This window comes from Schistocerca nitens, chromosome 1 (genome assembly GCF_023898315.1).
Source record: "Schistocerca nitens isolate TAMUIC-IGC-003100 chromosome 1, iqSchNite1.1, whole genome shotgun sequence".
Classification (NCBI taxonomy): domain Eukaryota; kingdom Metazoa; phylum Arthropoda; class Insecta; order Orthoptera; family Acrididae; genus Schistocerca; species Schistocerca nitens.
This window is the reverse complement of record NC_064614.1, coordinates 370602610-370627403: the sequence shown is the minus strand read 5'-3', so window position 1 is coordinate 370627403 and position 24794 is coordinate 370602610. Positions and strand designations below refer to the sequence as shown.

The following is a 24794-nucleotide window of genomic DNA, read 5'->3' as shown; positions in this document are numbered from 1 at the left end:
TTCTTTGGGGCTGGAGTATGGAGTCTTGTTCTGGGATGTATGTTGTCAAATCTTGGCCTGAATTTTTCCATCGCTATGGCACAACATGCATTATTCTGTGCAGTTAGACAGTACTGTGAGTCATTATTTGATGACACTAGGTTTTCTTGGCATCACCACAATTTGCAACTTATTTCCTTTTTTCTCTAATGACCATGTCGCTGATGGGACGTTAAACCTCCTTCTTTCCTTCATCTCTTTTTCGCTGCCAGTCATGTCTCATTTAAGCTTGTACTTCAGTGTGACTTGCAGGCTTCTTGATTCCATTACGTCTTCTAAATTCTTAGGTTTGCACATATTTTCCTTAGTCGGAATTTTACTTCATACCTTTTTCCCCGGCCTGACTCCCTTGGCTTGGGACATCAGGATGGTTGGTTGGTTGGTTGGTTAATTAGCTAGTCAGTCACATGTTCCATAAATCATTGAACAATTGTTTTATTGACATGATGTGAAATCCGCCGGGGTCCCACACATCCATTGTAGTTTCATGATAAGATGTACCAGAACAAACTCATCAACAGCTATTAGTTCGCGTCTTTTATTAATTGTGTTGGCCCTGAAAAGGGCCTCTCTGGTAGCTGGAACATTGTTTACAAAAGCAGGTGCTCTGACTGTCGACACTCTGACACGACACAAGCTTGGTAACGTTGAACTGTCTTTTGCGAACTCTTTAAAAGTTTCTGGCAGTGCCCTGATGTGATTGGTGGCATGTTGAATGCGATCCATTAGTTCCTCTTCGTTTCTAGGTGGTTCACATCTGGCTTGGTGAACTAGAACCGTGAAGAAGCCCCACAGGAAAAAATCCAGGTCTGGTGATTGCGGGGGCCATGTCCTACAAGCACCTCTGCCAATTACCTGGCCATGTTCATTTAAATATCTGTGCACAGCATGATTGTTATGTGCGGGCGCTCCATCATGCTGCAACCACATGTGTAGCCGTATGTGCAGGGAACATCTTCCAGCAGGCCAGGTAGAGTTTCTTGTAAAAAGTGAAAGTAATTTGCCCAATAATTTGAGGAGGTAGACGGACCGGTCTAATCAGATGGTCACCCACAATGCCCTGCCCAAATGTTGAGCGAAAATTGTTCCTGTTGTCTTTCCATGTACGTGACGTGAGGATTTCCCTTGCCCAGTAATGAACGTTTTGTGTGTTGTAAAAGCCACCCCTACAGAAGGTGCACTCATCGGTAAACACCACAATGGCGACGAAGTCGGGATCTCGTGCAACATGTCGCAGAAACCACCGGCAAAACTCTAGCCTGTGTTCATAGTCCGCTTCAGGATTTAGGTCTTGGAAAGGGTGGAAACTATATGGATGCTGGCTGTCATCCCTCAAAACCTCCCAGATTAACCAGTGAGTGACCCGTATGTCGTATCCAACCGCTCAAGTACTTTTCTTAGGTGCTTCCTTGAAGAGCTCGAGAACAGTCTCTTCAAATGCAACATCCCGTCATGTTCGAGGTTTTCAGCATCAACATGATATCCTGCTAACAAGCCTGTTACGCCAAGTTGCTGGTGAATTTCTATAAACGTTTGTGGGTGTGGGTGGCGTCTTGCTGGGTACCGTTCCTCATACAATAAATTGTCAAGCTTCATGCACATTACCGTCGGCTAGTCCATAAATAAAAACAGTATCTTGTTGTTCTTCGAATGAATACTGTGACTCTATGCTTACTGTATGACTAATTTATAGGTGACGTGTGTGTGTTCTCCGAAGTGAATCTTATGTGTGAATGCCTCTGATGTGGTGGAGATAAACAGCAGACCTTTTTGACAAGTGTGTATCACATTTGGGCAGTGATGGGGCGAGGGATGTTTGTATGTGTGAACCGACAACCATGGCGCTGCCTGTTAACTGACGAATGACAACAGGGCAATCTCACAGCGAATCAGAGCACACGGTGCCAAGTTTCCGTGGTTTAAAAATGGTGCGTTGTCGACCTACACAACATTAGTAATTTTGGTTCGTACTGGTAACAGCTATCCAGAGTTAAAATTTCATAACACAGTTTTTCTCCACCCTGTATATGTGTATGTTTGGATCAATTTCAACCAAATTTTACACAGAAACAGCAGGTATCATGAGTATCAGCACTGTAGGGTTTATAACCTCCTAAAAGGTAGGAGATACGGGCAAAAACGTGTTTTTCCCAGTCCCTGACATATAGGCTGTTGTTCACAACAGTCATGTTTTGTGGGAACAGTACTGGCTGCCCCATTGACCTGCATGACAGACGTGTTGTGTTGTAGTGTCAGTGACAGTGATCATAAAGCTGTGACAGCATCTATGAAGACGGGTCCTACAAGGAATGTTAATAAAGGAATGAAGAGATATTTGCTCAGCAAGGGTGACAGGATACAAATTTTGGAATATCTCAGCAGTCAGCATCAAATATTCGGTGATGAGGACGAAGAAGTGGAGAACAAATGGAAAAAAATTCAAAGGCATCATTCAATGTTCCCTAGAGAAGTATGTTCCGAGTAAGGTTTTAAAGGATGGGAGAGATCCACCATGGTTTAATAGCCATGTTAGAAAAGAGCTATGTAAACAAAGAGCACTTCATCACAGATTCATGAGGAGTAAAAACATAGCTGACAGACAAAAGCTGAAAGAAGCGAAAATGAGCATTAGGAGAGCAATGAGAGAAGCGGTCAATGATTTTGAAAATAACACGTTGTAAACTGACCTCAGTAAAAACCCTAAGAGATTTTGGTCGTATGTAAAATCAGTAAGTGGGTCAAAATCATCTATTCATTCTCTCAGTGACTACACCGGCACCGAAACGGAAGATAATAGAGAGAAAGCCAAAATAATGATTCCGTCTTCCGAAGTTGTTTCACTGTGGAAGATCATAATACTGTCCCTCCTTTCAATTGTTGTTCAAATATCGAAATGACACATATTGAGATGACCGGTCGCAGAATTGAAAAGCAACTACAATTTCTTAGTAGTGGAAAGGTGTCCAGGACCAGATGAGATACCTTTAAGACTCCGTAAAGATTATGCGAAAGAATTTGCTCCCCTCCTTGCAGTAATTTATTGTAGATCGCTTGAGCAATGAAAGGTACATAATGACTAGAAAAAAGCGCAGGTCATTCCCGTTTTTAAGAAAGGCCGTAAGACAGATCCACACATTTATAGACCTATATTGTTCACGTCAATCTGTTGTAGAGTTATGGAATATGTTTTATGCTCAAGAATTATGGCATTTTTTGGAAAATGAATATCTTTTAAAAATTAACGTGTAGTCTGCAAACAGAGATCCTGTGAAACTCGGCTCACTCTGTTCCTCCATGAGATCCACAGCACAGTGGACAATGGTGCACAAGTTGATGCCATGTTCCTTGATTTCAGTAAGGCCTTCGACACTGTTACGCATTGCCATTTAATGGGGGAGATGAAATTATGGAGTCTCGGAGCAGACTTGCGATTGGATTCAAGACTTTCTTGCAGATATAACTCAACATATTGCTCTTGACGGAACTAAATTGACAGATGTGAAGGTAATATCCGGAGTGCCCACCCGGATAGCTGTGCAGTCTAATGCGCTGCTTCCTGAGCGGGAAGGCGTGCCAGTCCCCGGCACGAATCTGCCTGATGGATTAGTGTTGAGCCCCAGTGTGCCGGCAAGCCTGTGGATGGTTTTTAAGGCGGGTTTCCATCTGTCTCGGCGAATGCAGGCTGGTGCCCCTTATTCCGCCTCAGTTACAGTATGTCGGCGATGGACTGCTGTGGCATGTTGTGGGGTTGTGAACCACTGAGGGCTACTGCAGGGCAAAGCCTCTCCATCGTTTCTAGGTCCCCGGTTTAATTCTCAACACACAGTACAATATCCGGAGCACCACAGGGAAGTGTGATAGAACCATTGCTGTTTACAGTATAAAATATAAATGATCTTGTAGAAAGCATCAGATGCTCTTTAAGGCTATTTGCAGATGATGCAGTTGTCTATACCAAAGTAACAACACCAGAAGATAGTAAGAATTTGCAGAACGACCTGCAGAGAATTGATGAATGGTGCAGGCTCTGGCAGTTGACCCTGAACGTAGATAAATGTAACATATGGCGCATACATAGGAAAAGAAATTCACAACTGTGCAGCTACACTATTGATAGCAAACAGCTGGAGACAGGGTCTGCCGTAAAATATCTAGGTGTACTATCCAGAGTGACCGTAAGTGGAATGACCATATAAAACAAATAGTGGGAAAAGCAGACACCAGACTCGGATTCATTGGAAGAATCTCAAGGAAATGTAACTCATTCACGAAAGAAGTGGCTTATAAGGCACTTGTTTGTCCGATTCTTGAGTATTGTTGATCTGTCTGGGATCCCTATCACGTAGATATGATAGATGAGGTAGAGAAGATCCAACGAAGAGCGGTGCATTTCTTCACAGGATCGTTTAGTTGGCGAGAGAGCATCACAGAGATGCTAAACAAACTCCAGTGGCAGAAGTTACAAGAGAGGCATTGTGGATCACGGAGAGATTGAAATTCTGGAACAGCACTTTTCATGAGGAGTTGGACAACATATTACTTCCCGCCACATACATCTCACCTATTGACCGCGAGGAGAAAATTCAAGAAATTAGAGCCAGTACAGAGGCTTACCGACAATCATTACTCCCACACACCTTTCGCGAGTGAAAAAGGGTTGGAGGCATCAGATAGTGGCACCGAAAGTACCCTCTGCCACACACTATTATGCGGCTTGCGGGGTGTGATGTAGATGTATTAGTATCGGCCTACTTCATTGACCTACTTCGCATGACACAGGGGGGAGGAGCAGATGGCGAGAGGGAGGAAGATTGTGGACAGAGAGTGGTGGAGATGAATAGAGAGAGAGGGGGGGGGGGAGATGGACTAATAGAAGACTATAATCAATACGTACCTGGGCAATGCCGGGTACTCGGCTAGTATATATTAGTCAATTTCCTCCTTCCCCCTCTCTCTGTCCACATCCTCCTCCCTCCTCTCTCTACCCTGCTCCTCCACCATCTACTTCCACCTCTGTACTCCTCCTCCTCCTCCTCCTCCTCCTACGTGTATGTATCTCCTTCTTCCCCTCCCTGTCTGTGCATCTCATTGTCCTCCGTTATCTCTCCATGTTATCACACTCACCTCCAATAAGAGGCTGGTGGTTCATATCCATACAGTATTCCTTTCCAGATTATAATTAATGTGTGTACCAGATTTGACTGAAATTGTTGCAGGAGTTTAGGATAAGCTTTTTACCCATAGCCTTGCTTGCATATGCACACGTTAGATATATGTCACACGTATTTAACATATTTTACATGTATGAAACACACATTTCACATGTGTTTCAGCAAATTTCACCCTGCAGTTTTATTTTCATGCAGCTCAATGTTTATGATGAAGTATCTTCTGAACTATGTGCTATACAGTGATACGAGGGTTGGAACTTTAATAGTGGCAACTATTTATTTACAGCTCATACAAAATAGATATGTGTTTCGAAGTTTTACTGTCCTTCAAAGTAGTCACCAGCATTGTGTATAATCCGTTGCCAGCATTGTGTAAGTCATAGGATACTCTTAGCAGTGCCAGTTGTGTTGACAGTTCGAGTGGCGCGGTCTATTGCCTGATGAATTTGTGGCAGTTCTGAAATGAATGCCGTGAAGTGTTTCCTTCAGTTTAGAAATAAAGTTGAACTTACGAGAGCTTAAGTCAGGGGAGTGCAGTAGGTGGTATAGCACTTAGCAGCCCCATCAGTTAAACAAATCAGTAACAGCTTGCACTGTACATGCTTGAGCATTGTCCTCTAAACTGATGGTCAGGTCCTGCAGTGTCATCACTTCTGTCTCTAAGCTGTTCATTTTTGGAACACAACCTATGACCAGCCTAGAGACAGAAGTGATGACACTTTCTGCAGGATCTGACCACCATTTTAGAGGACAATGCTCAAGCATGTACAGTGCAAGCTGTTACTGATTTCTTTAACTGATGGGGCCGCTAAGTGCTATACCACCTACCAACTGCACTCGCCTGACTTAATCCCTTGTAAGTTCATCTCAATTTCTTAAATGAATTCGTCGGGCAATAGACCACACCGCTCGAAGTGTCAACACAACTGGCACTGCTAAGAGTATCCTACGACTTCCACATCGCTGGCAACAGGTTATACACAATGCTGTTGACTACTTTGAAGGTCAGTAGAACTTTGAAACACATATCTATTTTGTATGAGCTGTAAATAAATAGTTGCCACTATTAAAGTTCTAACCCTTGTATAATTGTGCAGTTACATCTTGTAGTGTATGTGCTTACCGTATACGGAAAGTGTTGTGAATAGCATTAGTAGTAAAGTAGTAGTAGATTAAAATGTCTTGCACAGTGCAGCAGTTTCTCATGTATCTGTGTGTTTATGATGTCATATGCCCCGAAATATGACTTTTATAATGATATACAAGGTATCTGTGCCACAAAATTTATTGATCTAAATCTTACAATATATTAAAATACTTGGAAGTAGTGGCCTTAAGCAGTAATACACATCCTCCAGCAATTCCCCCATGCCTATTCTACTTTCCGGAAGGTAGTGACCGGAATTTCCTTTAGAGGATGTGTCATCACCCTTTGGATGCCCTCAGTGGTATCAAAACAGTGCCCCTTCATCTTGGTTTTGATGTGCAGAAACAGGTAGAAGTCAGATGGTGCCATGTCAGGACTGTAGAGCAGCTGTCAAGTTTTGCTTTGCTAGGAACTCATGAATCTGCACAGTGGTGTGGCATGGCACGTTGTCCTGATGCAGCATCCACAGTGAAGTGGGCACGTGTTTTGTGGGGATGATCTGTTCTGCTAGCCTTTTTAACACTCCAAGGCTGTTTTCACAGTCATTCCTTGCAGTACAAACTCCAAATGGATCAAACTTTTTATATTGGAGAAGGTGATGAGCATGGGTTTCATTAGTGATTTGCTCATTCTTGCTGTCTTTGGTTTGGGAGATGTGGGGGTGTGCCACTCTGAACTTTGCACTTCGTTTCTGGGACATATCCAAAAATCCATGTCTCGTGCCGGTGATGACAGTGTCCAGCCATTCCACAAGTTCCGTTGTGATCTCCAAATTGTTGGATTTGTGGTTGTCACTCAACACTTTGTGGAACATACTTTATGCATGTTCAAATCTTTGGTAACAATGTTAAACACAGTCCCATATGACATGTTCAACTCATCCACTAGCCACCAGACACCCAAACATCTGTTGGAATTCAGCAATGCATGCACACGAGTCACATTATCAGACCTTGAACTTGTTGACGGCTGTCCTGAGTGGACTTAATCAGTAACATCTGCCAGCCCTCATTAAATTGTTTTAGCCTCCTGTAAACTTGCACGTAAGAAATAACAGACTCCCCATAGGCCTCTTGGAATCATTTTGTAAGTTTCAGCCAGAGGTTGTTTAAGTTTTGAACAAAGCTTGATTGAATTGCATTGCTCCAAAGTGGACTGCATCTTGCATGATGACACAGACATTGCACAAGGGTTTAAACAAAAAATGATGCGAATGCTTCCACAGCTTGGAGCGAACTGTGGAAGATAGCAATGGAAAGATGATACTGGGCTCGGCCCAGTAGGAGCATCAGGAAACAACCAGTTTACTTTTTGATCACACCATATATTTCTGTAGACACATTCAGTGGCAGATGTGGATACTGTCTGCGAAAAGTGTTGCGAATAGAGTTTGTAGCAATGGATTAATAAACTTAAACATCATGTTTCACGTGGCAGTTTTACTGCAGGAACAGCAGAAATGTAGTAAGCAGTAAAATTTTTCCTTTCATCATTTTTGTGGGGGTTGTTAGTGAGAAACAAAAATGTTTGAAATATGTGTAAAATTTGTTACAAGTCTCTTACCTGCTCTGATTCTCAAATACTGAATGACCAAAGTATAGTTATCCTCTCTACTCATGTAGTCACAATTATTCTTAAGGCTGTTGAAGCATTCCACAAAAGCTACTTGTGGCTTCCCTTGTCACTGCTAGAGTAAGAGTGACTTCATGCTACATTGGATCCTTTCTAAATTAGTAATAAATTTTCAGTGATATATTACATATTATCATGCCCAATGGTGAAAAACAAAGCCTCACAGTACTAAATCAGATGATTTGGTGTGATAATTGATGTCATTGTTCACAATGTTGTTCCGCCCACGGGTGATTTTAAAGTGACCAAAATTAGGCTAAAAGACAGTTTCGTATCCTGTTACTCTATGTGTTTGAAATTATAGTGACAGTCAAATCCATTAACTGCTCATGCAAAATTTTACCAATATACTAAAACAAGGGTAGTAATCATAACTAAATAGAATATAGGAATTTCACAAATACCCTTCCCCCAAGCTCACTAAGGTGAAATATTCTAGTGACTTGAAAGGAGCATCTTCCTCTTTGTACTCATGTAGTTTTAGCCAGATTGGTTAACCTTGTTTCATACTCTCTACATCTCCATCTGCATCTATACTGTGTGAACTGCCATGAGGTGCATAGCATAGAGTACATCCCGTTGTACCAGTTAGTAAGGTTTCTTCCTGTTCCATTCATGTACAAAGCGCAGAAAGAATGATTGTGTGAATGCCTCTGTGTGTGCAGTAATTATTCTAATCTTATCCTCACGAACCCTATGCAAACGATTTGTGGGGGGTTGTAGTATATCCCTAGAGTAATCATTTAAAGCTGGTTCTTGAAACTTTGTTAATAGACTTTCTCAGGATGGTTTACGTTTCTCTTCAAGAGTATTCCAGTTCGGTTCCTTCAGTATCTCTGTGACTCTCTCCCATGGATCAAACAAACCTATGATTATTCATGCTGCTTTATACATTTTATATCTCCTGTTAGTCCTATTTGGCCTGGGTCCCAATATTCTAGGATGTGTTGCACGAGAGATTCGCAACAATCTCTTTTGTAAACTGATTGCCCTTCCCCAGTATTCTAACAATAAACCAAAGTCTACCACATGCTTTACCCAGGATTAAGGCTATGTGATCATTCCATTTCATATCCCTACTGCGTTGGCTGATTCCAATACTGACTCATTGAGATTATAGTCATAGGTTACTATGTTTTTTGTTTTGTGAAGTGCACAATTGTGCATTTATGAACATTTAAAGCAATTTGCCAGTCTTTGCACCACTTTGAAATCTTATGAAGATGTGATTGGATATTAAGCAGTTTCTTTCAGATAATAATTCATTATAGGTAACTGCATCATCTGCAAAAAGCCTGATGTTACTAGTAATATTGTCTTCAAGGTCAGCAAGGGTGCCAACTGACTCCCCTGGGGTACACCTGAAGTTACTTCGACATCTGGTGAAGAGTCTCCATCCAAGATAACATGCTCTGTCCTCCTCACTAAAAAGTCTTCAATCCAATCACAAATTTCACTTGATACGCTAGATGATCAAACTCTTGACAACAAGTGTACATGTGGTACTGCTTTTCGGAAATCAAGAAATACTGCATCTACCTAATGGCCCTGATACAAAGCTTTCACTGTGTCATGTGAGAAAAGTGCAGGTTGGGTCTCACATGATTGTTGTCATCGGAACCCATGCTGGTTAGCATAAAGGAGGTCATTCTGTTCTAGATACCTAATTATCTGTGACTTTGGCATATGTTCTAAGATTCTACAGCAAGAATTATGATTCTCCTGTCGTTAGATTTACATTTGGGGAAGATCTACCTACTTCTTTAAAGCTCACTTTCTTCTCCAAAGATCTAGTGGCAAAGAGCCTTATTAGTGAAGCTTCTATGGAAAACACTTTCATACTAAAAGAAGGTGGCATTCTCCACTTTTGCTGTTTTAATTTTATTTGTGCACAGCTTGTTTCAGCCTATAGGCCATTATTAAGTGGTGATGTGGTTCAGCAATAGAAGACTATGCTGTATATATGGGAATGTCAGAATCTTTAAATTAGTGTTTTGTATTCATTTTGGTTCACAAGTGCTGCCTTGAACACTCACAAAGGTATTGTAATGTCAAACCAGCAAGACAGCATTGTAACAAATTGAAAAGATAAATTTAAAGACACTGACAGTTCAATATGTAAGGCATAGTTTTATACTTCAGAACTGTAAAATCACTTGAGAATGGCCTAGAGGGCTGAAACTAGTCATGAACAAATAAAATTAATACAAGAAAAGTGGAAAATGCCACCTTCTTTTAATAAATTCATTGCTGTGGTACCCACTAAAAAACGAGAACATTTCATACGAAATTTGCTCATATACTTGCTTTATGACTATCTACAGCCTGTTAATTTTACATATATAAATTGAACTGTTGTTTATAATGTTGTTTAACATTGTGAAAAATCAAACAAAATGAAGAAAAAAATGTAGGTGGCAACTGGAATCAAACTCGGGCCAAGGAATTATCAAATGTTGTGGCTGACCTCTCACCTATAGAGGCATTACAACAGCTGCTCCTTCAATACCCCTCATACTCTACACTTGCTTAATATGTTACATGCAATTTTGAAGAAAAATACTGACCTGGTGCTGTGAGCAGTATTGCACTCATAATGCCAGAAGAAATGACCTCACATCAGAACATGTGTTTCGAAAACAGACAATTATGTCCCTTCTCTTTGGTAATCAAAGCGCTGATAACCATCATTTTAGCACTTGTTTTTGATTTTTAGTTATCTCAGAAAGAGCCCAACAGAACATGTTTCTGTTAATTTTATTTGCATACCAGCATACATTCAAAGAGAAATTACGTAATTTTGGTGTGATTTCCGGCTCACGTTCAAAGAGAGTAGCATAATTTTAGTGTGATATTTACACTGTGCTGTAGCACCTTAGCATATGATAACCGGTTGCCAGTAGTCACATCTATCTCCTGACAGAAGTAAGGAACTCCCACATTTTAATTGAAATTGTACACTTGTTCAGCCAACCCTTGGCGTTAACTAAGGCATCCCCCACCATTGTACTCTGTCCATGCGCAAAGTAGTGACTGCTCTGCACCATGTAGTAACTGATAATTACATAATGGTTCACAAAGCTGTGGACAGAACCAATCTGCAGCAGAAACATTCTGTAAACTATGTTGTACATTACATTTGGATCTGTTGTGTATTAATTACGGCTGTTGTGTTGTTAATAATATGCTTTATTAATAGTATGTGGCATTTAATTGCACTTCTTTCTCTTACAGACATCTCCTCATGAAAATTCTGTTAGTTCCAAATATCCATTGAAGAGACCAAATGAACAGTTCTGTTGCAACTGTGCAAGAAGAGGCCATACATCACTTAATTGCAAGTTTCCAAACAGTGAGACTTTTGATACGTATGATGCACAGTCAAGATCTCTGAACTTTAATGTATTTCCCTACAAAAACCATAAAAATAATGGCCATCACAATAAATTTTCTGTTCCAAATATGAACAGAAAATTGAAGAAAAATAAAACAAATAACAATGTAACAATTGTAACAGATTCTGAATCATTCAATCACAGGAGAAAGAAGTTAACAAATACTGAAAGAAAAAGAATAAAAAAGAAACAAAAAAAGGTGTTGCAGAACAAAATGGCAAATACATAGCCTCATATAAGCACAGATTTTGGTTATCTTCTTAGTGCAGAGTCAAAGGTACAGCTTCATGTACACATTGTTAGAACAGTTACAAACTTCTGAAGTAGCTATTTCTTCTTTGCTGAAGAAATATACTAAAGAATTACTGTGATTTTCTTTTTAAATAAATTGAATGTATTTCAATTAGTTGCAGTCGCTTTAAAGTTAGGAAATATTTTCTGTACATAATATTTTATAGACTGCCCACTGTGAAAGTTCTGTCAGAAAAATGTAGTTCATGGTGTTTATTGTTCTGCTCCTATTTATGGTTTCACATACCATAGTGGTCACTGTTAATGTTTGTTATTTCAGTTTCATTAGTAATATTGCACTCAAGTGCTTGTAAATAAATAATAAATATATTTTTTCAGTTGTAATTGGAGTACGACTATTTTTCCTGTCTTACATATCTCAAATATTAAGATCAATTGCACAGTGGTAAATATTTCAAATGAACATTTACACTGCCTTTGTAGCCATGGTTCCGACTGTGTGTTTGACATCTCTAATATATTCATTGTTTATTTCAAAATAGAGGGACTAAGTTTCCAATCATTTTCAAAAGTTGATGAATGCAAAGGTGAAAAATGACTGTTTTGTTAATATATTCATACTAATTGTTTTTTTTTTATTTTCTTTAATATTAATTATAAAGGGAGCTACATCATGGTTCGTTTTACATTGAAAAATAATAATATACCACAGTGTAACCCTTTAGTATAATACTTTTCCATAACTGTTTGATAAGCAGAAGTGCAAAATAGCAACAAACAGTATTGAAATACCATAGAAGATACTGGCCACAACAATACTAAATCAGAGATCTATTGATAACATTCAACAATGTCTTTATGAAACTCTTCTGCTCCTTCTGAAATGTTAAAATTCCTGAAACGTTTTAAGACATCCTTTTTCTTTTCCTAGTTGACCATGTTCTTCTTTTCCAAGGTGGCTGCTTTCCTCACTTTCTGGGCTGTAGTTTCTGGATTTCAACTTTTACAGGACTTCCATTATAAGTGTCTGATACTAACAACAAAAACTACTTAGACTGTTTGTAAGCCATCACTCGCTGAGCAGTTATCGTGAAAGGCATCGTAGAGCATGGCGTTTTTAGTGCACTGGAATTGAGATCCTTTGTTTTCCAAACTTTATTTAATATCTTGACAATGCTGTGTTGTTCCAGCACTTTATAGTACTTTGTTGGTGAAAGAATATGTTCCTATTGCTAATAGTATTTATACACACTACAAAATGCCCTGTCAGGATTGTAGCTCTGACAACCAACAGGGAAAAATTGGTCCAGCTTATTAATTTTTCTGATCTGTTCCATGAAAGCCATTGGTGTACATATCATTACTCTGTTCTTAATTTGACTCGATTTTATTTCGGCCATTTTGTGGCCCAGGCGCTGTAACGTTTCTGAGAAAATCCAGAAGAGCAGAAGCCACTTGGTTGCATCTTTTTAGTCCTGTTACAAGCCAAGAATAAAAAGCAGTCCTCTCCTATGACCGTGCTACAGAGTTGACAAATTGTGTAGCCTAACCTGTCTTGAATAGAATAATTCACGTACAGGGAACTTTGGTATTACATAATTCTGTTGTGTATCAACATGTTTTAACCATATTTGGATTTTTCTCCTTCATTATTGCTTAGAATGTTTTTGCCCTAAGTTTGTACAACCTGTGGTTTGTTACTAATTAATTCGTTTTCTCCAGATCTTGTTCTTTTTGAGAATATGTCTTTGGACTCCCAGATGTTGCTTGAATTATTGTAGCACATACAGGTACTGTCAGGCTATCTTTTTATCTTATGCTGTAGATTATTGAAATAGTATTTTTCCTTTCTACTTCTTTCTTGACTTTCCTTCTCCCTGAAAAAGCTGGCTCGAACTGAGTAATAATTGGGATTTAATATTTGATGTTGTAATTCATTTCTATTGTTGGTGCTGGTGGCAAATGCTTTCTTATAGTTTGTTCCTTAAAAACTTCTCACATTATCATTGACAGTGATGTCTCCCTTAAAGTCTCTCAAAAGCAAATCATTGTTCGCAATTATCAACTTGACTGAGAGCATGTATCGAATTTTGCAGAAACCTGTTGTTTTCAACACCCTTAAAATCTGCTATGATCCGATTTTTGACAAAACTGTGTCAACAGGTCATGCAATGCAGCAATCTCAGTTTGTAACTATAAAGATCTAAGTTTTGAACAACTGGGCATTATTGACTTTTGAAAAAACACTTAATGGTTCTGTAAGGAGCAAAATTTTCTAATAACTTTATTATTCATTTGATTGCTGCAGGGACTGCAATGATAACATGAAAATTATTTACAGTTGCTTCCATGTAGAAAATAAAGGTAAGTCACATGGCAGCTCATTTACAGAAATTAACAGTCACAAAGCTATAGTTTTCTTGGTTTCTGTCAAGCTGTTTTGTCATACTCTTCATTTACAAATTCTTTTATTGATTATTTTTGAACCATGTAATGCATAGCTTTTCAAAAGGAAGTAAGGGAAGTCAAAGAGTTTCCTCTTAATATTTTAGTAACCAGGAGTACTAATTCACACTACAGAAGGATGCAGAAAGGAATCAATTGTAGCACTGTCGAAGGAACCAGAAGGAAACTGTTTATTGCTAAAGAAATCATAAACTTATAGTATCATATAATCTTAACCTGACAAATCCAATGATTTGACCCAGTGCTCATCATAATGCTGGCTTCATGCGGTTCGCGGTTTTCAGACGTACTTTAAAGTAATATTCATGTAGTAACGAAAAACCCAATCCAAAAAGTCAACTTGTGACGAAGCAAGCAGGGATAAATTTGTTTTGCCATCTTCCTCCTCAAAATTAATTTTGTTTTTAACTAATTACCATTAACGTATGTGAGTATAATCTGCATGTTCATAAAAAAAGGTCGGCACTCAGTGTTAAAGAATATAACACCAGATCTAATTTAGTGCTTAGTTTTATGTATGTGATTGATTTTATAATTTAATTTGACTATTTGAAGTTAATACTTTCATTGTAGGGTGAAATCAGTAATTGTTTTGTAACTTAAATTTTATTGTTGATGTATAAACAAATACAAATTCTGTACTAATTATAAACATTTGTAAGACAAGATACTAGTAATCTTAAAGGATCTATTTAGCTCTATTGAAAAACATGTTAGCAAAGCCAGTTCTTAATTAATTCCAAAGTAATCAACAGTTTTGTCAAAAGTATTGTTTGCATAATTATGTTTGTTGATTTCATCATTTAAACAAATAATTCATCTTAACTCTTGTAGTGGAAGAAACTGTTAAAAAGAACCAATCTTTTGATGTATTCAGTTCATCTAATGAGTTAAGTTTTAGTTTTCTAAATTATGTTGTTGTGGTCTTCAGGCCTGAGAGTTGTTTGATGCAGCTCTCCATGCTACTCTACCCTGTGCAAGCTTCATCATCTCCCAGTACCTACTGCAGCCTACATCCTTCTGAATCTGCTTAGTGTATTCATCTCTTGGTCTCCCTCTACGATTTTTACCCTCCACGCTGCCCTCCATTACTAAATTTGTGATCCCTTGATGCCTCAGAACATGTCCTACCAATCGATCCTTTCTTCTAGTCAAGTTGTGCCACAAACTCCTCTTCTCCCCAATTCTATTCAATACCTCCTCATTAGTTATGTGATCTACCCATCTAATCTTCAGCATTCTTCTGTAGCACCACATTTCGAAAGCTTCTATTCTCTTCTTCTCTAAACTATTTATCGTCCATGTTTCACTTCCATACATGGCTACACTCCATACAAACACTTTCAGAAACGCCTTCCTGACACTTAAATCAATACTCGATGTTAACAAATTTCTCTTCTTCAGAAACGTTTTCCTTGCCATTGCCAGTCTACATTTTATATCCTCTCTACTTCGACCATCATCAGTATTTTGCTCCCCAAATAGCAAAACTCCTTTACTACTTTAAGTGTCTCATTTCCTAATCTAATTCCCTCAGCATCACCTGACTTAATTTGACTACATTCCATTATCATTGTTTTGCTTTTGTTGATGTGTATGTTATACCCTCCTTTCCAGACACTGTCCATTCCGTTCAACTGCTCTTCCAAGTCCTTTGCTGTCTCTGACAGAATTACAATGTCATCGGCGAACCTCAAAGTTTTTATTTCTTCTCCATGGATTTTAATACCTACTCCGAACTTTTCTTTTGTTTACTTTACTGCTTGCTCAATATACAGATTGAATAGCATCGGGGACAGGCTGCAACCCTGTCTCACTCTCTTCCCAACCATTGCTTCCTTTTCATGTCCCTCGACCCTTATAACTGCCATCTGCTTTTTGTACAAATTGTACATAGCCTTTTGCTCCCTGTATTTTACCCCTGACACCTTCAGAATTTGAAATAGAGTATTCCAGTCAACATTGTCAAAAGCTTTCTCTAAGTCTACAAATGCTAGAAACTTAGGTTTGCCTTTCCTTAATCTTTCTTCTAAGATAAGTCGTAGGGTCAGTATTGCCTCACGTGTTGCAACATTTCTACGGAATCCGAACTGATCTTCCCCGAGGTCGGCTTCTACCAGTTTTTCCATTCATTTGTAAAGAATTCTCATTAGTATTTTGCAGCTGTGACTTATTATACTAATAGTTCGGTAATTTTCGCATCTGGCAACACCTGCTTTCTTTGGGATTGGAATTATTATATTCTTCTTGAAGTCTGAGGGAATTTCGCCTGTCTCATACATTTTGCTCACCACATGGTAGAGTTTTGCCAGGACTGGCTCTCAAGGCTGTCAGTAGTTCTAATGGAATGTTGTCTACTCCCGGGACCTTGTTTCGACTTAGATCTTTCAGTGCTCTGTCAAACTCTTCATGCAGTATCATATGTCCCATTTCATCTTCATCTACATTCTCTTCCATTTCCATAATATTGTCCTCAAGAACATCGCCCCTGTATAGACCCTCTTTATACTCCTTCCACTTTAAATATAGAGCAATGTGTAGTGTCAGCACCTATTATTGTGAGGATATATATGGGCCCAATTTTTGGTCCTGAGACAGTCAGTCCACAGCCGAGAAACCTGTGTTGGTTAGAACAACAACAATGCCTCAACTTAACTGTGAAATAAGTGTCACACAACTAGGCCTTGTGTTAAAACAATGGCAGTGTCTGCTCCATATGTTGACCCTTCATAGTAGACCCTAAATAACGAAAAATGTGAGGTCATCCACGTGAGTGCTAACAGGAACTCATTAAACTTCGGTTACACGATAAATCAGTCTAATCTAAAAGCTGTAAATTCAACTAAATACCTATGTATTACTATTACGAACAACTTACATTGGAAGGAACACACAGAAAATGTTGTGGGGAAGGCTAACCAAAGAGTGCATTTTATTGGCAGGACACTTAGAAAATGTAACAGACCTACTAAGGAGACTGCCTACACTACACTTGTCGGTCCTCTTTTAGAATACTGCTGTGTGGTGTGGGATCCTTACCAGATAGACCTGACGGAGTGCATCGAAAAAGTTCAAAGAAAGGCAGCACATTTTGTATTATCGCAAAATATGGGAGAGAGTGTCACAGAAATGATACAGGATTTGGGCTGGGCGTCATTAAAAGAAAGGCGGTTTTCATTGCGACGGAATCTTCTTATGAAATTCCAATCACCAACTTTCTCCTCCGAATGTGAAAATAATTTGTTAACCATGACCTACATAGGGAGGAACAATCGTCACGATAAAATAAGGGAAATCATAGCTCATATGGAAAGCTATAGGTGTTCATTTTTTCCACGTGCTATACAAGATTGGAATAATAGATCATTGTGAAGATGGTTCGATGAACCCTCTGCCAGGCACGTAAAAGTGATTTGCAGAGTATCCATGTAGATTTAGATAGGTACCTTTCTATTCTTCAAGAACTGTGAACCTTGTAGTTAGGTTTTTACTCCTCGTAGATATCCAACAGAAACCATTGTAGCAGTATATGGGTGTTCGTCTGCAACCTATTGATGAGGCTTATTGAAGGTTAAGCAGTAGTGCACTAGCCATATAACTGTGTACTATAGGGGGTTGTGAACAGTGAAAGTAAAGTACTGTGTAATGCAACTGTGCACTTGTCGGCTACATTATTTACAGAAGACAGTACTGCACTTCCACCACCTATTTTTTCAGCCAGTATGTCGACACTGAGGACAACAAACGAAGATACTGAGGACAACAAACAAAGAAATAAAAGGAAGCAGGAAACCATCACATACATGTTGTCCCGATGTGAGGACTTTTGTATGTGGGCACAATAAACTAGAACTCATGAACATTGTCAGTGAAGTGTGAATTCGAGTGGTTTACAGTACAGTTTTATATGGAAGAAAGGATACAGCCATCAGCACTGGGGTTTCATGGCCATAGTATAACAGCAGCCAATCAGCAAGCGGGTACTATGGAAGCAGCCACTGAATACAGGAGCAGCCAATCAGCACACAGGTACACGCGACTGACCGGAGATTAAACTAGACGCCTGCCGAGAGAATTACAACTTGCCACAGCCGTGCGGATCCAGAGTGCGGCAGTAGAAGAGTGAATGAGAATAAGGCAATTTTATAGCAAAAGCTGTTTTGTATTAATGCGTAATGAATGGCCTTAATGAACAATGCAGTGTGACTGAGGACAAAGCTGTAGAAGTTATTAAATGAACAAAAGGACGTAAGTGCGACTGGTTCTGCAGACGACGATGATCATAAATCAAACATGAATGTAACTAGTAACAAAAGTCAGCAAGAGCAAAAGTTTATGGCAGACGAAAAAGTGGAAGCGATGTTTAGGCAAATTGTGAGTAGTTTGAATAGTATGGAAAGCAGTATGAAAGTAGACATTAGTAGTATTAAAAGTGACATGTCTAGCCTAAAAGATGAACTGAAGAAAGAAGTTAAAAAGGAAATTAAGGTAGTTAGTGCTAATCTTTCAGAATTAAAATAAGAAGTTTTATGCAATAGTTGAAGATTGTGATAATATTAATAGAAATTTTGAGTCGTAAATGTGTGGGTGACAGAAAGAAACTTTGTGATGACAATAGTAGGAAGGTGGAAATTTCTGGAAAACAATGTGCTGAAAATGGGTTTAAACTTAAGAACCAAATCGATTAGAGTAAAAATTATTTAGAAACGGAAGTAGAAACCAAGGGTACAATAGTGGCAGAGGAAAAACTGGAAAAAGTAGATTCAAAATTGGCTAAAATAGAGAAAAGGTGGAAGAAGTAAAAAATCTATAGCATAGAGGAAGTGACAGTGGGTCTGGTAATCGATTTGGTAAGCAAGATGATAGTTTTACCAGGGAAAAGATTAATGAGATTTGTTGCATGCAGAAGATCACATGGTAAGTAAAAAGGAAGTTTGTCATCCTGTAATAACAGCCGGTGTACGAGGTAAACATGTAAAGTGTTTACTGAACAGTGGTAGTGATTTGAATGGCATTTCACAGACATTTTTTGAATACATTAAGAACAGAGTGTATAGTAGTGATACATGTTTCCAGAATAAAAATTATTGGTGCTACTGGTAACCTATCAAAGAGTGTGAAACAAGAGGTACTATTGACTGTGGACTTAGTAGGACAGCTGTGCGAGGGCAGTTTCTTAGTAATTCACAATAACAGCATTGAACAAGAAGTAAGACCTACAAGCAAGTAGGGGGTTCAACATTCTGTGTTGGATTCATTATGTGGCGATAATGCTTACCCCAGCACTCATTTTTCATGTTTCCTGAGGGAGTCAAACTCTTCTCCTATCCTATCTGTAGTTTATAAGTGAATCAGAAGTTCGTAAGCTCAAATGGGGACATCAAATGATACTACACAACCTCCAGCCCCCACCCACTTGGGTGGGGCGGGGCACAACTTTTAAATCTTAAATGGAAACACCCATTTTTATTGCAGATGCGGATTCTCCATAAAAAAGGATTCTAGTTTCGTCTGAAACATTTTTTTTAAACCATTGACAGATGGCAGTGAAATCGAGAAAAAAGTAAAATTGCGGAAGAACTCAGATTTATTTAGAATTATCCGAGAAAGATGCATCAAATCGATAAAAAATGTGCACCTTTTCTTTCGTTACTCCAAATTAAGCTGTTTTTGTACAAAATGTACTGTGAAACTTCCTGGCAGATTAAAACTGTGTGCCCGACCGAGACTCGAACTCGGGACCTTTGCCTTTCGCGGGCAAGTGCTCCACCATCTGAGCTACCGAAGCACGACTCACGCCTGGTACTCACAGCTTTACTTCTGCCAGTATCTCGTGTCCTACCTTCCTTACTTTACAGAAGCTCTCCTGCGAACCTTGCAGAACTAGCACTCCTGAAAGAAAGGATATTGCGGAGACATGGCTTAGCCACAGCCTAGGGGATGTTTCCAGAATGAGATTTTCACTCTGCAGCGCAGTGTGCGCTGATATGAAACTTCCTGGTAGATTAAAACTGTGTGCCCGACAGAGACTCGAACTCGGGACCTTTGCCTTTCGTGGGCAAGTGCTCTACCATCTGAGCTACCGAAGCACGACTCACGCCCGGTACTCACAGCTTTACTTCTGCCAGTATCTCGTCTCCTACCTTCCAAACTTTACAGAAGCTCTCCTGCGAACCTTGCAGAACTAGCACTCCTGAAAGAAAGGATACTGGCAGAAATAAAGCTGTGAGTACCGGTCGTGAGTCGTGCTTCGGTAGCTCAGATGGTAGAGCACTTGCCCGCCAAAGGCAAAGGTCCCGAGTTCGAGTCTCGGTCGGGCACACAGTTTTAATCTGCCAGGAAGTTTCATATCAGCGCACACTCCGCTGCAGAGTGAAAATCTCATTCTGAAAATGTACTGTATCCTACTTTTAGCGTTACCCAAGTACGACGACATGGACTTAGTAGAATGATGTCCCCATGGGGTGCTTCATTAGTGTGAGTCCCCTTGCCTCTCACATGTTGGGGTGCTTCATTAGTGTGAGTCCCCTTACCACTCACAATTTGGGGTGCTTAATTAATGAAATTAGGCATGAAGAAATTGTTCAAAATTACCCCCATTTGCTTCAGTGCATAAAGTCAATCATCTGCGAAAGTTGTCCACAGTTTTGAGCAGCACATCCCGTGGTATGGCTGCACACACTCTTCGAATGCATTGCTCCATAACGTTTCGGGTTGTGGGCTGTCTGTCATAAACAATATTAACAAGAAAAAATCGGGAGGTGTCAGGCCTGGTGAACATGGTGGCCACTGAATTGGTCTGCCGCGTCCTATGCACCAACCAGGGTACCGTAAATTTAAAACATTTCGCACATTTTTAGCATAATGGGGAGCTGCTCCATCCTGTTGGAATAACATTCGTTGCCTAGTTTCTAAATCAACATCTTCCATTAGCTCCAATAGATTATCACAGAGAAGTTGTAAATAAGATTCCTCAGTAACATTTCGGTCAAAAAAATATGGTCCTATCAAGTAACCGTTTAAATTTCCACACCAGGCCATTAACAACCATTTGTGTTGATTATCAACGGGTCTGTGACTGTGTGGATTGACACAGGACCAATAATGACGATCATGACGACTTAATTCGCCATTGTTTTTGAATGTGGCTTCATCGGTGAACATAATGTATCTAAAAAAATCATTGTCACCTCTTATCATTTCCAAGGCCCATCGTTAATACCTGTGTCGGTATTTATGTGCCTTCAAAATCCTCAAAACATTTGATTTCGGTATTCCAGTTTGTCTCTGAATCGCACGATTACTCATTTCGGGATCCTGTTGAACACAGGCGAGAACGGTAAGGGCTCGATGAGTGCAATTTCGAATAATGTTTTTGCTTGGATGTCGTCTGTTTGGGAAACAATCCACATAAAATTGCGCAGCTGCAGCGTAATTGTTAAGGCATTCACCTAAAATTAACATTACATCAACAGTCTCTGTAGGAGGATAGTGAGACATGTCTCGCTAAAGAATAATTTACTTTCGTCAGTCGATGTTTACAGTTCACAATCTGAAAGTGAAGTGACGTCTGATCTTATTGCACCGACCTGTAGTGTATACTGAGCCATAGTTCGCAGTTTGGCCACGGTAGCGCCAGTCAGGTGAGTAATGCAATTGTGACTAGTTCCCTAACGAGATTTTAATACCATTGCGCCTCTGTCCATCAAAAACTGTGGTGGGTAGCATACAATTTATAAAAAAATATCTTAATTTGGCGTAATGAAAGAATTGGTGCACATTTTGTATCGATATGATGCGTCCTTCTCAGATCATTGTAAATAAATCTGAGTTTTTCCCCAATTTTAATGTTTCTCGATTTCAGCGGCATCTGTCAGTGGTTTAAAAAATGTTTCATATAAAACTTCATTACTTTTTTTATGGAGAATCCTAATCTGCAATAAAAAAAATGCGGGTTTCCATTTAAGATTTAAAAGTTGCCCCCCACCCCACCCATGGAGGCCGGGGCTCGGGGTCACATGTAGTATCATTTGATGTCCTCCTTTAAGCTTACGAACTTGTCTTACCCACTATTTTTACCCGATGTATAGTTTTCGAGATAATCTCACCCGAAACTTCAGATGGACCACCCTGTAGGTGTCAACTCTGTTATTGTGAAACCTGAATTATTTTTCGCTTTCAGATATCTGGCTGCGCTTACGGAACAACACTCAATGAAAACATATCCTAGCGGTCATGGAATATTTGCAATTTGTTACGAAAATAAATCAAAATTATAAAATTAATACTGAGGAGATACAAAAGCATTAGATCCCTTATTATAACGTGAATGAGTGAAGCAATTTTTGATGTCAGTACAGGATGACACAACTTCCCCCCTCCCCCTCCCCTCGCCCAACCCACCACAACGTGACACTTAAAACTTTCTTCCTGAGAAACCTTGACGGTGACATAGACCTACACGACATGGTGCTGATGGCTTGTGTGAATGCTGCCATTTCAAATGATAGTGGAATGTTTTAAAGTGACATCACTTTATAGCAACCCTGTCAATAATTTCTTTTTATTATGCAGCAATTTCACGCAAACAAGCACTTACTCCATCCTGTGCTTCTGCCAGAAGTTTCATTTTAGGCAAGACTATGGGACTCAGAAAATGACTAATCTGGAATAAACGCTATTATCACTGTGTCTAATCGTATACCCAACCACTAGGCGTTCAACTCGTTTCGCGAAAATCCAGCACGCACAAGCCACCGTCCAGGGTGTTCGCACTACATTTGTGGCCATGATGGCCAGATGGGGGGAAATTCACTTCTCCGATTTCCACAGTGTAAAAATTGTTGACGGTATATGAACCTACTCCACAGCATTTTTTGAACTTACGTTTACCTTTACAACTTTACTTTCCTTCTGAAAAAGGCCTAATTCTTATTTTGAGTGATTTTTTGAAATTGTGTAAAGTTTCTCAGTCGATTTTGTGCAAAGTATGTCGTTAACAAATATATATCTACATCTACTTCATACTCCTGCTGCCACCTAACAGTGTCCAGCGGAAGGTACTTCTGGTACCACTGACTGATTCCACTTACCCTTTTCCACTCGTGGATGGCACTTGGGAAGACTGATTATTGATAAGTTTCTGTATTGGCTCTAATTTCTCGAATTTTCTCTTCTTGATCATTTCACGAGATGTATGTGGGAGAAAGTAGTATGTTGTCTGACTTCTCCTATAAGTTGAAATTTCTGTAGCAAACCTCTCCGTGACACACAACGCCTCTCTTGTAACGTCTGCCATTAGAATATATTGAGCATTTCTGTAACGCTCTCGCGCCGACTTAAGAATCCCATGACTAAATGCGCTGCTCTTCTTTGGATTTTCTCTATCTTTTCTATCAGCACTACCTGGTAAAGATTCCAGTTTTATGAACAATACTCGAGAATCGGTCGTACAAAAGCACCTTACAGCCACTTCATGGATGACTTATATTTCCTCAAGATTCTTCCTCTGACACTAAGTCTGTCATCTGCATTTGCTACTATTTGTTTTGTGTGTTAATTCCACTTAAGATCGCTCTGGATAATTGCTCCTAGATATTGTAAGGTAGTGCTGTTCCCAGCAGTTTATCAGTAATACTGTAGTCATACAGGAGTGGATTTCTTTTCCAGTGTATGGCTGATATGTTACATTTATTCACTTTCAAGATCAATTGCCACAGTCTGCATCAATCGTCAGTCCTCTGCAACTCATTCTGCAAATGAGTACTGTCTTCTGGCATTGCCACTTTCTTACAGACAATTGTATCATCTGCAAACAGTCTTAAATAGCTTCTGTCACTTTCTGCAAGATCATTTATATAACTGTAAACAGTAACGGTCCTGTCACGTTTCCTTGAAGTACTCCAGAAACAACCTTTACAGCTGTATAATTTGTTCCATAAAGGGCGACATGTTGCGTTCTATTTGCATAGAAGTCTTGAATAAAGTCGCACATCTGATCTGATTCTCGATAAGCTCGCATATTTTTCACTATCAGCAGTGTGGGACGATGTCTAATGCCTTCCTGAAGCCAAAGACCACAGTATCAATCTGTGCGCTTTTGCCTACAGCGCTATTGGTCTCTAGGCTAACAGAACAAGATGAGTTTCGCAAGAAATATGTTTGCGGAATCCATGTTGATTTTTTACAGAGGAAATTTTCATTTTCCAAAAACGTCATAATTCTTGAGCATAAAACATAATCCATAATTCTGCAACAGATTGACATCAGTAATATAGGCCTATAATTATGTACGTCTGTCCTACGTTCCTTCTTTAATACGGGAGTGACCTGCTGTTTTATCCAGTCGCCCGGTACCCTTCGTTGCTCCAGTGTACTACGATAAACTGCTTCTTGAAGGGGAGCAAGTTCTTTTGCGTAACCTTTGTAGACTCTCATAGTATCTAATCTAGTCCTGATGCCTTTCCACTGCTAAGCAATTGTAGTTGTATTTCTTTATCTCAGTATCTGCTGTTTCGACTCTTGGTCAATGATCGAAACGATGGACCATGTTATGATCTTCCACAGTGTATCAGTTTCGGTATGACAAATTCAGTATTTTGCCCTTCGCTGTACTATTTTCTTGCACAAGACTGAAAATTGTTAACGTTTTTATTCGGACCGGTCGACAAAGTTTTACTTCCAAACTCATTG

General features: G+C 39.5%; 1 protein-coding gene across 2 annotated transcripts in view; it reads left to right on the top strand.

The window, feature by feature from the left end:
* LOC126248884 (uncharacterized) overlaps positions 1-12020 on the top strand; it is a 122185-nt gene extending 110165 nt beyond the window's left edge. For both annotated transcript variants that reach the window (XM_049950355.1, XM_049950346.1), the window contains one exon: positions 11224-12020. In XM_049950355.1, the coding sequence (XP_049806312.1) occupies positions 11224-11613 (390 nt within the window). In that variant the 3' untranslated portion in view covers positions 11614-12020. The remainder of the gene's footprint in view (positions 1-11223) is intronic.
* Positions 12021-24794: the final 12774 nt, after the last annotated feature.